Here is a 13,069-nt window from a genome sequence, read left to right as displayed (position 1 = left end):
TGTAATTTTCATCATAGGTACACGTCAACTATGACAGACAAATGGAGAGAAAAAAATCCAGAAAATCACATTGTAGGATTTTTAATGAATTTATTTGCAAATTATGGTGGAAAATAAGTATTTGGTCACCTACAAACAAGCAAGATTTCTGGCTCTCACAGACCTGTAACTTCTTCTTTAAGAGGCTCCTCTGTCCTCCACTCATTATCTGTATTAATGGCACCTGTTTGAACTTGTTATCAGTATAAAAGACACCTGTCCACAACCTCAAACAGTCACACTCCAAACTCCACTATGGCCAAGACCAAAGAGCTGTCAAAGGACACCAGAAACAACATTGTAAACCTGCACCAGGCTGGGAAGACTGAATCTGCAATAGGTAAGCAGCTTTGTTTGAAGAAATCAACTGTGGGAGCAATTATTAGGAAATGGAAGACATACAAGACCACTGATAATCTCCCTCGATCTGGGGCTCCACGCAAGATCTCACCCCGTGGGGTCAAAATGATCACAAGAACGGTGAGCAAAAATCCCAGAACCACACGGGGGGACCTAGCGAATGACCTGCAGAGAGCTGGGACCAAAGTAACAAAGCCTACCATCAGTAACACACTACGCCGCCAGGGACTCAAATCCTGCAGTGCAAGACGTGTCCCCCTGCTTAAGCCAGTACATGTCCAGGCCCGTCTGAAGTTTGCTAGAGTGCATTTGGATGATCCAGAAGAGGATTGGGAGAATGTCATATGGTCAGATGAAACCAAAATAGAACTTTTTGGTAAAAACTCAACTCGTCGTGTTTGGAGGACAAAGAATGCTGAGTTGCATCCAAAGAACACCATACCTACTGTGAAGCATGGGGGTGGAAACATCATGCTTTGGGGCTGTTTTTCTGCAAAGGGACCAGGACGACTGATCCGTGTAAAGGAAAGAATGAATGGGGCCATGTATCGTGAGATTTTGAGTGAAAACCTCCTTCCATCAGCAAGGGCATTGAAGATGAAACGTGGCTGGGTCTTTCAGCATGACAATGATCCCAAACACACTGCCCGGGCAACGAAGGAGTGGCTTCGTAAGAAGCATTTCAAGGTCCTGGAGTGGCCTAGCCAGTCTGCAGATCTCAACCCCATAGAAAATCTTTGGAGGGAGTTGAAAGTCCGTGTTGCCCAGCGACAGCCCCAAAACATCACTGCTCTAGAGGAGATCTGCATGGAGGAATGGGCCAAAATACCAGCAACAGTGTGTGAAAACCTTGTGAAGACATACAGAAAACGTTTGACCTGTGTCATTGCCAACAAAGGGTATATAACAAAGTATTGAGAAATGTTTGTTATTGACCAAATACTTATTTTCCACCATAATTTGCAAATAAATTCATTAAAAATCCTACAATGTGATTTTCTGGATTTTTTTTTCTCATTTTGTCTGTCATAGTTGATGTGTACCTATGATGACAATTACAGGCCTCTCTCATCTTTTTAAGTGGGAGAACTTGCACAATTGGTGGCTGACTAAATACTTTTTTCCCCCACTGTATAACAGCCTCCACTCTTCTGAGAAGGCTTTCCACTAGATGTTGGAACATTCCTGTGGGGACTTGCTTCCATTTAGCCATTAGTGCATTAGTGAGGTTGGGCACTGGTGTTGGGCGATTAGGCCCTCAGTCGGCATTCTAATTCATCCCAAAGGTGTTCGATGGGTTGAGGTCAGGGCTCTGTGCAGGCCAGTCAAGTTCTTCCACACTGATCTCGACAAACCATTTCTGTATGGACCTCGCTTTGTGCACAGGGGCATTGTCATGCTAAAACAGGAAAGGGCCTTCCCCAAACTGTTGCCACAAAGTTGGAAGCACAGAATAGTCTAGATTGTCATTGTATGCTGTAGCGTTAAGATTTCCCTTCACTGGAACTAAGGGGCCTAGCCCGAACCATGAAAAACAGCCCTAGACCATTATTCCTCCTCCACCAAACTTTACAGTGGTCACTATGCATTGGGGCAGGCAGCGTTCTCCTGGCATCCGCCAAACCCAGATTCGTCCGTCGGACTGGAGTGATTCATCACTCCAGAGAACGCATTTCCACTACACCAGAGTTCAATGGCGGCGAGCTTTACATCACTCCAGCTGATGCTTGGCATTGCGCATGGTGATCTTAGGCTTGTGTGCGGCTGCTCGGCCATGGAAACCCATTTCATGAAGCTCCTGACGAACAGTTATTGTGTTGACGTTGCTTCCAGTGGCAGTTTGGAACTCTGTAGTGAGTGCTGCAACCGAGGACAGACGATCTTTACGCGCTTCAGCACTCGGCGGTCCCATTCTGTGAGCTTGTGTGGCCTACCACTTCGCGGCTGAGCCGTTGTTGCTCCTAGACATTTCCACTTCACAGTAACAGCACTTACAGTTGACCGGGGCAGCTCTAGCAGGGCAGAAATGTGACGAACTGACTTGTTGGAAAGGTGGCATCTTAAGACGGTCCATGTTGAAAGTCACTGAGCTCTTCAGTAAGGCCACATTCTACTGCCAATGTTTGTGTATGGAGATTGCATGGCTGTGTGCTCGATTTTATACACCTGTCAGCAACGGTTGTGGCTGAAATAGCCGAATCCACTAATTTGAAAGGATGTCCACATACTTTTGTATAAGTAGTGTATATGGAGAATAAATGCCTGCAGTATGTTGGGATTACTTCAAAGCTTTAGTCGGTGACAATAGTTCTACCTTTAAAAGCCCAACGCTCAATCTCAATATCAAATCATTTCTGGGTAAGAATTATGAGTACCTTCCTGTATTTTTTTATTTTTTTTAATAAAAAAAAGACATCTCAAGTAAGAATTTTGCTAAGACTGTTTGGGAGTGGTCTGATTGAGGGGCCTAATTGGACGAGCCTAATGGAAGGGATATGTAACCTGAAAACGAGCTGTTATTGGCAGAGAGGTTTGAAACTCTCTTTGTTATTGGTCTATTAACTTATACCGCCTGGTGATGTCGCCAGGCAGGCCAAAACTCCATCCCACCAAAACAGGCAGAAATTTCAGGCAGTCTTTTCAAACAGCTCTTACACTAAAATGGCATTGTCATAATTTTCACAATTTCACGGTATTATTCCAAACTCATAGTGGAGTCATTCCACCTCAAAAAGCACAAGAAAGAGGTTTCTAACTACAGAAACGATTTCAGAACAATCTGAGATGGTGGGTGACATGGCTTGCTGAAATGACATGGAACGACCCAGTGTGGAAATACGTAGAAATAAGAGAACTGGAAAATCACATTTTTGACTGCCTTTATTTCCTTGGCATTTTCATACAAATATTAACAGCAAGAAGAACAAACACGTTTCGTCAGTACGTGTTTTTATTCCACATGTAGTTCAACATATCTAATCCAAGATATGTTCACATAAAATAAAATGAATAGAGGAATAGTGTAAAGGATAGCAATACAGCATGTACTGTAAGTAAGGCTTTTCTATTTTGGAATTATATGTAGCCTATGTACAAAGCTCAAACATGATAGTTGTATCATAATATATGCCATTTAGCAGACGCTTTTATCCAAAGTGACTTAGTGACTTTGACATGCATGCATTTTTTACGTATGGGTGGTCCCGGGAATCAAACCCCCTATCCTGGCATTGCAAGTGCCATGCTCTACCAACTGAGTTACATAGGACCATTGAGAGTGGCACTTAACCAGCTAGCGGATAGAAATGACACCCAGGGCTGTTGTAGATCTGAAACAACATCACAACATGATAAAGTAGCCTGCCAGCTCTTTTCCCAAGAGCCGAGTTCAACACTTTGGAATAGCCTTCTTTAAATGCATAGAGTTTTTCCAAACACTGTGGATTGAAGTCAGCCAGCAGCCTAAGCCAGTCAGCATGGTATAGCCTTAATACTCGAGGCTAGGGGGCGGAAACACAGACAACCCTCTTTTTATACGATGACAAAGCTCAATTTGAGCCGATAAAACCAGACTTTTCAATCGAGAAGCCATAAGACGCTTCATGAAACTTTTATGCGCCCGACGGAACACAATATATTGCTTTGTGTTTGATTTGAAACCAGACAATGTCGAGCTATACACTCATGTGGGAAGCTCTGTCTGCACGGCCTCAAAGACTGACTGTGTGACTGAGGATCTGTGCATAGACCACGATGTGGGTGTGTGTGTGGATGTGTGTAGTGTCTGTGGGTGTGTGTGTGGATGTGTGTAGTGTCTGTGGGTGTGTGTATTGTGTAAGTGTGGATGTATCAAGGGATTGAAAGGTCTTTTAGTAGAGAGATTGTGTCTGTTGTATGGTCCATTCCAGTCCTTATGTGGATAGAGACTGGCTCGAGGTATATGAGTGTCAAACGATTCCATATGGTTCAGTTCAACTGTTTCTCAACGCTGGTCCCGGGGACCCAAAGGAGTGCACATTTTAGTTGTTTTCCCTAGCACTCAGACACCTGATTCAAATCATAGGCCTGATGATGAGTTCATTTTTTTTGATCAACTGTGTTAGTGCTAGGGGCAAAAATACAACTGTGTTTGTGTTAGTGCTAGGGGCAAAAATACAACTGTGTTAGTGCTAGGGGCAAAAATACAACTGTGTTAGTGCTAGGGGCAAAAATACAACTGTGTTAGTGCTAGGGGCAAAAATACAACTGTGTTAGTACTAGGGGCAAAAATACAAATGTGTTAGTGCTAGGGGCAAAAATACAACTGTGTTAGTGCTAGGGGCAAAAATACAACTGTGCACCTCTTTGTTGGAGATTATTGCATAAAAAGACTAAGGCATAAACACACAAATATGCCCCCACATACTGGTGTCTATCTCTCTGTTACATAGTAGAACATGTATGTAAATTGTCAGTCAGCTTTTTGAAACAGTAGTTGACTAACCAAACAGAACTCCTTAATAAACACTTAATAGGCCCCTAAATAACCATGATCATCCTGATATTTCAATGCAGACAGTTGTAATGCATGGAGACCTATAGTGCCATCCAGTACCAGTGTCTGACCTCCCTTTCTCTGCTCTGTTTCCTCTCTCCCCTTAGGTTCTACTCCTCGCCTTACAGTATCGCCACCAACCGCATGATCGCACAGACATCCATTACGCCCTTCATCGCTGCTTCCCCCGTCTCCACATATCAGGTGGGTGATGTACTGGAGTGTAGCCAGAGGGAGATAGCTGTGGGGCGGCTGGGGACTGGCTGGGAGATGGGCAAGCTGGGGGGCTGGAAAACAGCAAGGGGCTCTCAGAGATTCTCAATTTCTGAGCTTTCCTCATTGGTTTGCCAACGATGCTGGATGACATCTGTTTTGTAGGCAGTAAACACAACAAAAAAAAAGGCTCAACAGAAAAAGAGCAGGAAAGAGACTGAGGGAAAAGAGAGAAAAGCAACGCCCGTTAGGAATTAGTGTTGGGAAAAACAAACAGTTTCTCCTTCGCTTTCCTGACCCTGTTGTGCTTTTCAAGCTTTTTTAAGCTGTCATTCCTTTCATAGTCATTTTACTTAATTTTCCTGCTAACTGAATTCCACACTTTGCATCCCAGTTGATCCCTGGAACCATGTGAAACGGAGCGTAACGTAAGGGGGAAATTGAACTGCGCGAAACATCAATAGCGTTTCCATTGCTAAACGCGCACAATTTCACGGACCTCCAGATGTTTGACTGCAACAAGCAGAAGGGAAAGGGAAGAGACACTGTTCAGTTCACCTACACTTTCCCCCAAGAGCACTCGCTGTTTATCATTGAGCCTTATTAGAATGCAGAAAGAGGGAGAGCGGCAGGGAGAGAGAGAGAGATGGAATGATAAATAGTGAGAGAGCAAGAAAGAGAAAGCGATGGAGAGAGAGAGATGGAAAGAAAGAGAAAGATGGAGAGAGAGAGAGAGACAGAGAGAGAGAGAGAGAGAGAGAGAGAGAGAGAGAGAGAGAGAGAGAGAGAGAGAGAGAGAGAGAGAGAGAGACGTAGAGAGAAAGAGAGAGGAAGGAAAGAGAGAGGGGAGGGGGTTGGTTGGTGAAGGTTGGCATGCCCGCCTTTCAGAAGCGTCTGATTAAAACTCAGGTACAGCATTGGGGGGAGATAGGGGCCGGGGCGCAGCGCTAATCCGTGTTCTGAAGGCTTCTCAAATTGATTTATCAAAAACAATGGCCGGGCTTTTGAGGAATATTAATCCTCACAGTTTCAATATCGGCCACCACTGCTTCCTGTAACATTGCCCTTCAGCCAGGCAGCGCCAGGCAAGGTGAGACCTCCATCTTCTGCTCAAGTACAAAGAGTAGAGCAGGCAGGCACCAAAGCACATGAGACAAAGGAATCATTAGTGGCCAAAATTGAGAAAAATTATATGATTTCAGCCCTTTCTGGTCAAACATTTCTGCATATTGCACACACATATTTTGTATTATCTCCTATTATATATAATCTGCCTGATGCAGAGAATGTATTGTTTATTGAATTGTGGGTTTTACAGTTCCAATTGTATTTATTTACTGTATCTAGAAAATAACAAACAAACTAAAACGGTATAAAATGTCCATTCTTCAAATGTTCATTGTAAACTGTTTTTCTTTGGACTGTCTTTCTTTGGACTGTGTACTCTGGGAAAACATCTTGATTACTTCGTCACATGACAGTGGACAGTCCAGTCCACTTCCTGGTCTAGCCATACAGTCTGCCCTGCTGTGGTCTGTCTGCCTTAATGGAAGCACAAGCTTAGAGTAGGGTCAGCCAGAGGTAGACACACATCGTCAGACCAGACCACTGGACAACATAGTCAGTCACACAATGTACCAGCTTCTTATTTAGTCACCACTGCCATTAAGTCACCACTGCCACTGCTACTGGATCCATGATGAGAATTTGTTTTTAAGAAAATAATAATAATACAATTACAAAAATCTCAGTCAAAACATAGAAAAACACACAAAGTCTTTAAATGAAATTCCAACGGAATTTGAATCTTGTTGATGTCGCATGGGAAAATTGTAAAAGTGGACGATTAGGGAACAAAGCTTTGTCTCCTCTCTGTTTTCTTCCTATTGGTCGAGAACAAACATTGAGAGGAAGTAACAAACAAGCGTGGCTCTATTCAATCAAAAAATACGTCCTTGTTTAGGCATGCTCCAAATCATGGGCTTTAACGAGCTCAGAGGATTGGCGTTCTTATAGAAGATTAGCATCTATTTGTCTTTGTTGAGTCCAATCATTTTCCCAAGGATCAATGGGTAGACTTGTTTGTCTCTGACAAGCTGTCTAATGCTGCTCTCCAGCAAATCTAAATGGTCAATTTATTCAACTGTGGCTTCTCTCACTGTCGATGGCAGGAATTCTATTGAACTGAATGGTCCACATGGTCCAATAGAGCAGGAGACTTGTTCTCTTTCAGGGTCAGTTTGTGGGTTCTTGTCACTTGATATTTGGGTTGCCGCTGTCGAGCCAAGCCCGGTTGAGCCGTCTTGGCCTGTGGCATTACACGCTGTGCCTAATTCTGCCAATTCAAGGCTTGTGTGTTTTCAACTGGCCAAGGCTTGTTAGCTCCATCGAACCTCAACGGAAGTAACAGTAGGAAAGGAAAAGGCACAAGCATGCTTTGGCATGCAGAGAAATAGTGTGACAATGGAAAACCAGTTATTGCATACTGTTGATTGTAAGAGAAAATAGGTGGCATGGGTTATCTTAAGTCAATAATGATGTTTCATTTGATGTCTCCCTCATAGGTCCAGAGTACGTCATGGATGCCTCATCAACAATACGTTATGCAACCTACAGTAAGTGCATTACCATTCTCTGTCATGTGATTTACAGTTTGTGCTCCAGAAGTCCCACATGGACCTTTGACCTTTTGGGTTAGAGTTCGACAGGAAGACGAAGATGCCTGATGTCTACCTTCACTTGTGGTAGATTCATCGTGCCTTCGGATAACTCACCAGAAGAGTTAGAGAGCTTTGGACAGAATGTTATGAACCTTTTAGAATCCTCATCTCAAGAGATGTTTACAACCTCTAAGGCACTTTTCGATATATTTAGCGCTAATATGAGGCAGCATTGGAATTGGAAAAGTAGACTCTCCGTCTGGAAATTCACTTCAAACTTCTCCTGTGGCAAGTCCATTTTCAGACCACCTTCAGAACTCCCCGCAGTGAAACACATGCAGTGAACATCACTGATAGCTAAATTATTGTTTCTGATGATTCAAGACAGTAGTGGAACAATCTATAAAAGTTGATAGTCCCCATTGTGATAACCACTTGGATGTGTGTTCGCTCTTTCGTAAGTGTACAAACACATGTTTCTGGTTGGAAACACACAGAGTTTATGGGTCTTGGTGGACTTTAGTGTGACTCAGCAGCATTTAGCTAGCAGAGCAGAACACCAGCTAGCCAGCTCAATCCATCTCAGCAACATACCAGGCCATCAGCGTCCAATACTGCAATACTATTTACATCAGTCAGCGTTTGATGTTATATTAACCCTACATTACTAATATAATAATAATATATACCATTTAGCAGACACTTTTATCCAAAGCGACTTACTTACATTTTACATACGGGTGGTCCCGAGACTGCCGTTGCAAACGCCATGCTCTACCAACTGAGCTACAGAGGACCCGCATTTCATGTCATATTAACCATACATTACGAGATCTCCTGTCATAAATATTTATAACCCACAAGCTCAACAGATCTCAAACTCAAAAATGTATCTTTCTAGCTAGAATACAACCTCAATTATACCTAACTACTGGTACATATAGTTATTTATTTCATTAATTGTGGTTTCATGCATTTTTCACACAGAGTAGCTAATAATAGCATTATAATAGCACTTACTGTAATGCAACAGACTGATTCCCACTATAGGACAACTTAGTGTCTTGTTTGGGTACGAGGCAATTAGTAGGTCTCATGCATTAGAGCAGTCTGTAGTTTTTTATGAGAGCTAATGCTTTCAGAGCTCCTAATGGTTCTGCTGCTGTTGCAGCCAATCTCCCATCCTGGCCCTGAGCTTTACCGCAGTACGTAGCTTTTTTTTACTGGTATCATTGTGGTGTGTTAGGCTATTGCCATGTTATCAATATGTTATTACTATTGCACTAATGTGAGGGACTGAAAATGTGGACTCATGTACTCATGCTTGTCAGAGAGTAGGGGTATTGCTATCCCCAAGCCATCCTATTGGTCTTCATACACTACATCATCAAATCAAATGAAATTTTATTTGTCACATACACGTGTTTAGCAGATGTTATTGCGGGTGTAGCGAAATGCTTGTGCTTCTAGCTTCGACAGTGCAGTAATATCTAACAAGTAATATCTAACAATTTCACAACATATACCCAATACACACAAATCTAAGTAAGGAATGGAATTCAAGGATATATACATATATGGACAAGCAATGACAGAGCGGCATGGATTAAGATACAGTAGAATATTATAGAATACAGTATATACATATGAGATGAGTAATGCAATATATATAAACATTATTAAAGTGACTAGTGTTCCATTTCTTAAAGTGGCCAGTGATTTCAATAGGCAGCAGCATCCTCTAGTGTGCTAGTGAAGGCTATTTAACAGTCTGATGGCCTTGAGATAGAAGCTGTTTTTCATTCTCTCGGTCCCAGCTTTGATGCACTTGTACTGACCTCGCCTTCTGGATGATAGCGGGGTGAACAGGCAGTGGCTCGGGTGGTTGATGTCCTTGATGATCTTTTTGGCCTTCCTGTGACATCGGGTGCTGTAGGTGTCCTGGAGGGCGGGTAGTTTGCCCCCGGTAATGCGTTCGGCAGACCGCACCACCCTCTGGAGAGCCCTGTGGATGCGGGCGGTGCAGTTGCCGTACCAGGCGGTGATACAGCCCGACAGGATGCTCTCAATTGTGCATCTGTAAATGTTTGTGAGGGTTTTAGGTGCCAAGACACATTTCTTCAGCCTCCTGAGGTTGAAGAGGCTCTGTTGCACCTTCTTCACCACACTGTCTGCGTGGGTGGACCATTTAAGTTTGTTAGTGATGTGTACGCCAAGGAACTTGAAGCTTTCCACCTTCTCCACTGCGGTCCCGTCGATGTGGATAGGGGGGTGCACCCTCTGCTGTTTCCTGAAGTCCACGATCATCTCCTTTGTTTTGTTGACGTTGAGTGAGAGGTTATTTTCCTGGCACCACACTCCCAGAGCCCTCACCTCCTCCATGTAGGCTGTCTCGTCATTGTTGGTAATCAAGCCTACTACTGTTGTGTCATCTGCAAACTTGATGATTGAGTTGGAGGCGTGCTTGGCCACGCAGTCATGGGTGAACAGGGAGTACACAAGGGAGCTGAGCACGCACCCTTGTGGGGCATTCAGTGTTGAGGATCAGCGAAGTGGAGATGTTGTTTCCTACCTTCACCACCTGGGGGCGGCCCGTCAGGAAGTCCAGGACCCAGTTACTCAGGGCGGGGTTCAGACCCAGGGCCTCGAGCTTAATGATGAGCTTGGAGGGTACTATGGTATTGAATGCTGAGCTATAGTCAATGAACAGCATTCTTACATAGGTATTCCTCTTGTCCAGATGGGATAGGGCAGTGTGCAGTGTGATGGCGATTGCATCGTCTGTGGATCTATTCACATCTAAGGCACTGTGTGGGTCCTCCAGAGCCATATCTTAGACTTTCCTAGTGTTCCTAGTGACTGAGATAATTTACACACAGGCAGTATCAAAGACGACTACTGTACAGACGTGATGCCAGCTAAGCATGAACAATGCAACACTATAGCTCCTGATCCACCATCACCACCAACACCAGCACCACTATCCATACAGAAGCCCTCCTACCTCCTACTACCCTACTGCTGCTCCCTGCTGCGACCATTACCACCTAGCCTCCCCGTCTCACTTACCCCCACGCTGGGAGACAAGCAACATGCAATCTGGCCCCAGCAGGGCACCACCTGCATCCCAGCCAGCTCTTCTCCTCCCTTCTTCTAACCAGCCAGCCGCCATGATGGGAGCCCCCGGGTGCTACAGATGCTACAGAGAGGAGAGGATCAAAGCTTGGCTACTATTTGTGTGTTTGTGTATGGTGTGTGTGTGGGACAGGTGTGCTGTATGAGTTTCTGAAAATAGCCGGCCTCAGGAAACTCTGCAGGCTATAATAGGCATGTGCTGGATGTTTGTGAAATACAGTGTGTCCGTGTCTACACATTTATAAGTATGAGTGGGCTGTCAGTGTTGGTCTTACATAACCTATATGAGGTATCTGTCAGTCCCTCAATCTATAGGCTTGTATTGTGAGAGTTTGTATGGCCTGTAACAGGCTAATACTAGCTATACAGTAGCATCTCCTCTGCTCCCTCCCTGTGTTCCATGTGTCCTCCTCTCTCTCTCTGTCCCCATGGCCTCGTCCCACTGTGTTCCAATGGCCCTGCATCCACAATCCACCAGACGGCCCTGTGCCCGTGCCCTAACCCCAGCTGTCCCCCCCAACCCCCCTCCACTCGTCAATGGATAACACCACCCAATCTGTCTCTCTTTATGTCTGCACTCATTCCTCCTGTACATTGTGGTCGCCCGTGCCGCCGATCCAATGAAACACATTAAACTAGCGAAGCGTGCTAGCCTAGCGTTCGGTGGCGACATAAAGTATTAAACCAATTGATTGTGCTGCAATTTGGGTCTGTTGGTGTGCACAGCATGTTAAACCAATGGGCCATTCTGGGGGGAGTGTTCTCCTGGTGTCTGGCACAATATGGAGGCGGCGGAGCATGGTAATGGGAGAGGTCATCGCCACAACCAATCAGAATCACTACACTAGAGCGCATACCTGGGTTCAAATACTGAATACTTGAAATCTTTCAAAATACTTTGAGTGTTTGCTTTTTGGCCTGCCTGGAGAGCAAGATGGGCAGGGTTTGCACTTTTGTGACTACTCTATTCATCCATTATGCCTGGCGAGTTCAAACGAGCACATATAGATTATTTGAAATGATTCTGAATAGTATTTGAACCCAGGTATGCTAGAGTGTGCTGCTGTCTGTGGCAGTTGAACGTGAGAAAGTGAACGCGCTCTTTGAGTAAGAGTTTGCTGGCTGCTGCTACACTGATGTCTTTTTGTTTATCTCACTAGATTGAGTTTGACAATCATAGCCAGACTGTGCCTGAGCGCGCTATCCCTCAGCGCAGTGCTTCGTTAGGAGATGGAGAGAGAAAAAATGAAAAGACAACAGTTTGCAGCAATGTGTGTATCTTTGGTGCTTAAAGCAAAGACTTCAAAAGAAAATGACAGCTTGTTTTCAATTGCCGTTAAGAAAACGAACGAGGCTTCAACTCGCTTCTTTCTCTCCCAGTCCTTCACTTTTTCTCTCACTCCATTTATCTTTCCCTGTATCTTTCTCTCACACTGTCTCCTCATCTCTCTCTCTGTTCTCCAACTCCTCTTTCACTCCATCTCCCCTCTCTCTCTCTCTCTCTCTCTCTCTCTCTTCATCTTTCCCACTCTCACCTGCCCCTTCCAGTACTGATGTTCTTTGAAGCTGTGGTGTGGTGTGGTGTATGTGCCAGCAGGGAGGATGGTGTTGCCAGCAGTAGATCAGTCAGCAGCAGACCTGGGATAGTTAAGTAGGCTAGAACCATAGCCAGTTTCACGTGGCCCCTTCTCTGGCAAACACACACATTAAGATGCAAACACACACACAGACATACACACCCCACACTGCCAAACAACTGCAGCAGATAAACTAGCCATACACAACATTGTTGTTTTTTCCCGGTGACTGATATATGTGCTCACTACAGTATGCTGGTTTAATATGTATTTCATGTGTGTGCTTGTTCAATAGAAGTCACAGCATATTGACTGAATACCTCTGCATTGTACCATGGTCTTTCTTGCAGCGACTTTAAATATAATCATAATTATATCCCTTTGTGGGAAGCACTGAATCGTCCCACTGTATGATACACTTTGGTTCAGCAGGAGAACATTATGTTATGAATTCTATTCTTTGACAGAATGTGAGCCGGGGCTTCGGCTCGGTCTCCGGTCGTCCTTGAGCTGCTCTCAGTATGTGTGCGTGTGTACGTTCGCATTCTGTA

At 44.4% G+C, this 13,069-nt stretch overlaps 1 protein-coding gene across 2 annotated transcripts in view; it reads left to right on the top strand.

Annotated features, from left to right (window-relative positions):
- The window catches only part of LOC121586337 (RNA-binding motif, single-stranded-interacting protein 3), a 268,385-nt gene that overhangs the window by 225,247 nt on the left and 30,069 nt on the right, over positions 1-13,069 (top strand). For both annotated transcript variants that reach the window (XM_041902950.1, XM_041902948.1), the window contains exons 9-10: positions 5,041-5,137; positions 7,711-7,761. In XM_041902950.1, coding sequence (XP_041758884.1) covers positions 5,041-5,137; positions 7,711-7,761 — 148 coding nt within the window. The remainder of the gene's footprint in view (positions 1-5,040; positions 5,138-7,710; positions 7,762-13,069) is intronic.

The sequence above is a fragment of the Coregonus clupeaformis genome, chromosome 17 (assembly GCF_020615455.1).
Source record: "Coregonus clupeaformis isolate EN_2021a chromosome 17, ASM2061545v1, whole genome shotgun sequence".
Lineage (NCBI taxonomy): Eukaryota > Metazoa > Chordata > Actinopteri > Salmoniformes > Salmonidae > Coregonus > Coregonus clupeaformis.
The sequence above is the reverse complement of the archived record's forward strand: the minus strand, read 5'-3'. Positions and strand labels throughout refer to the sequence as shown.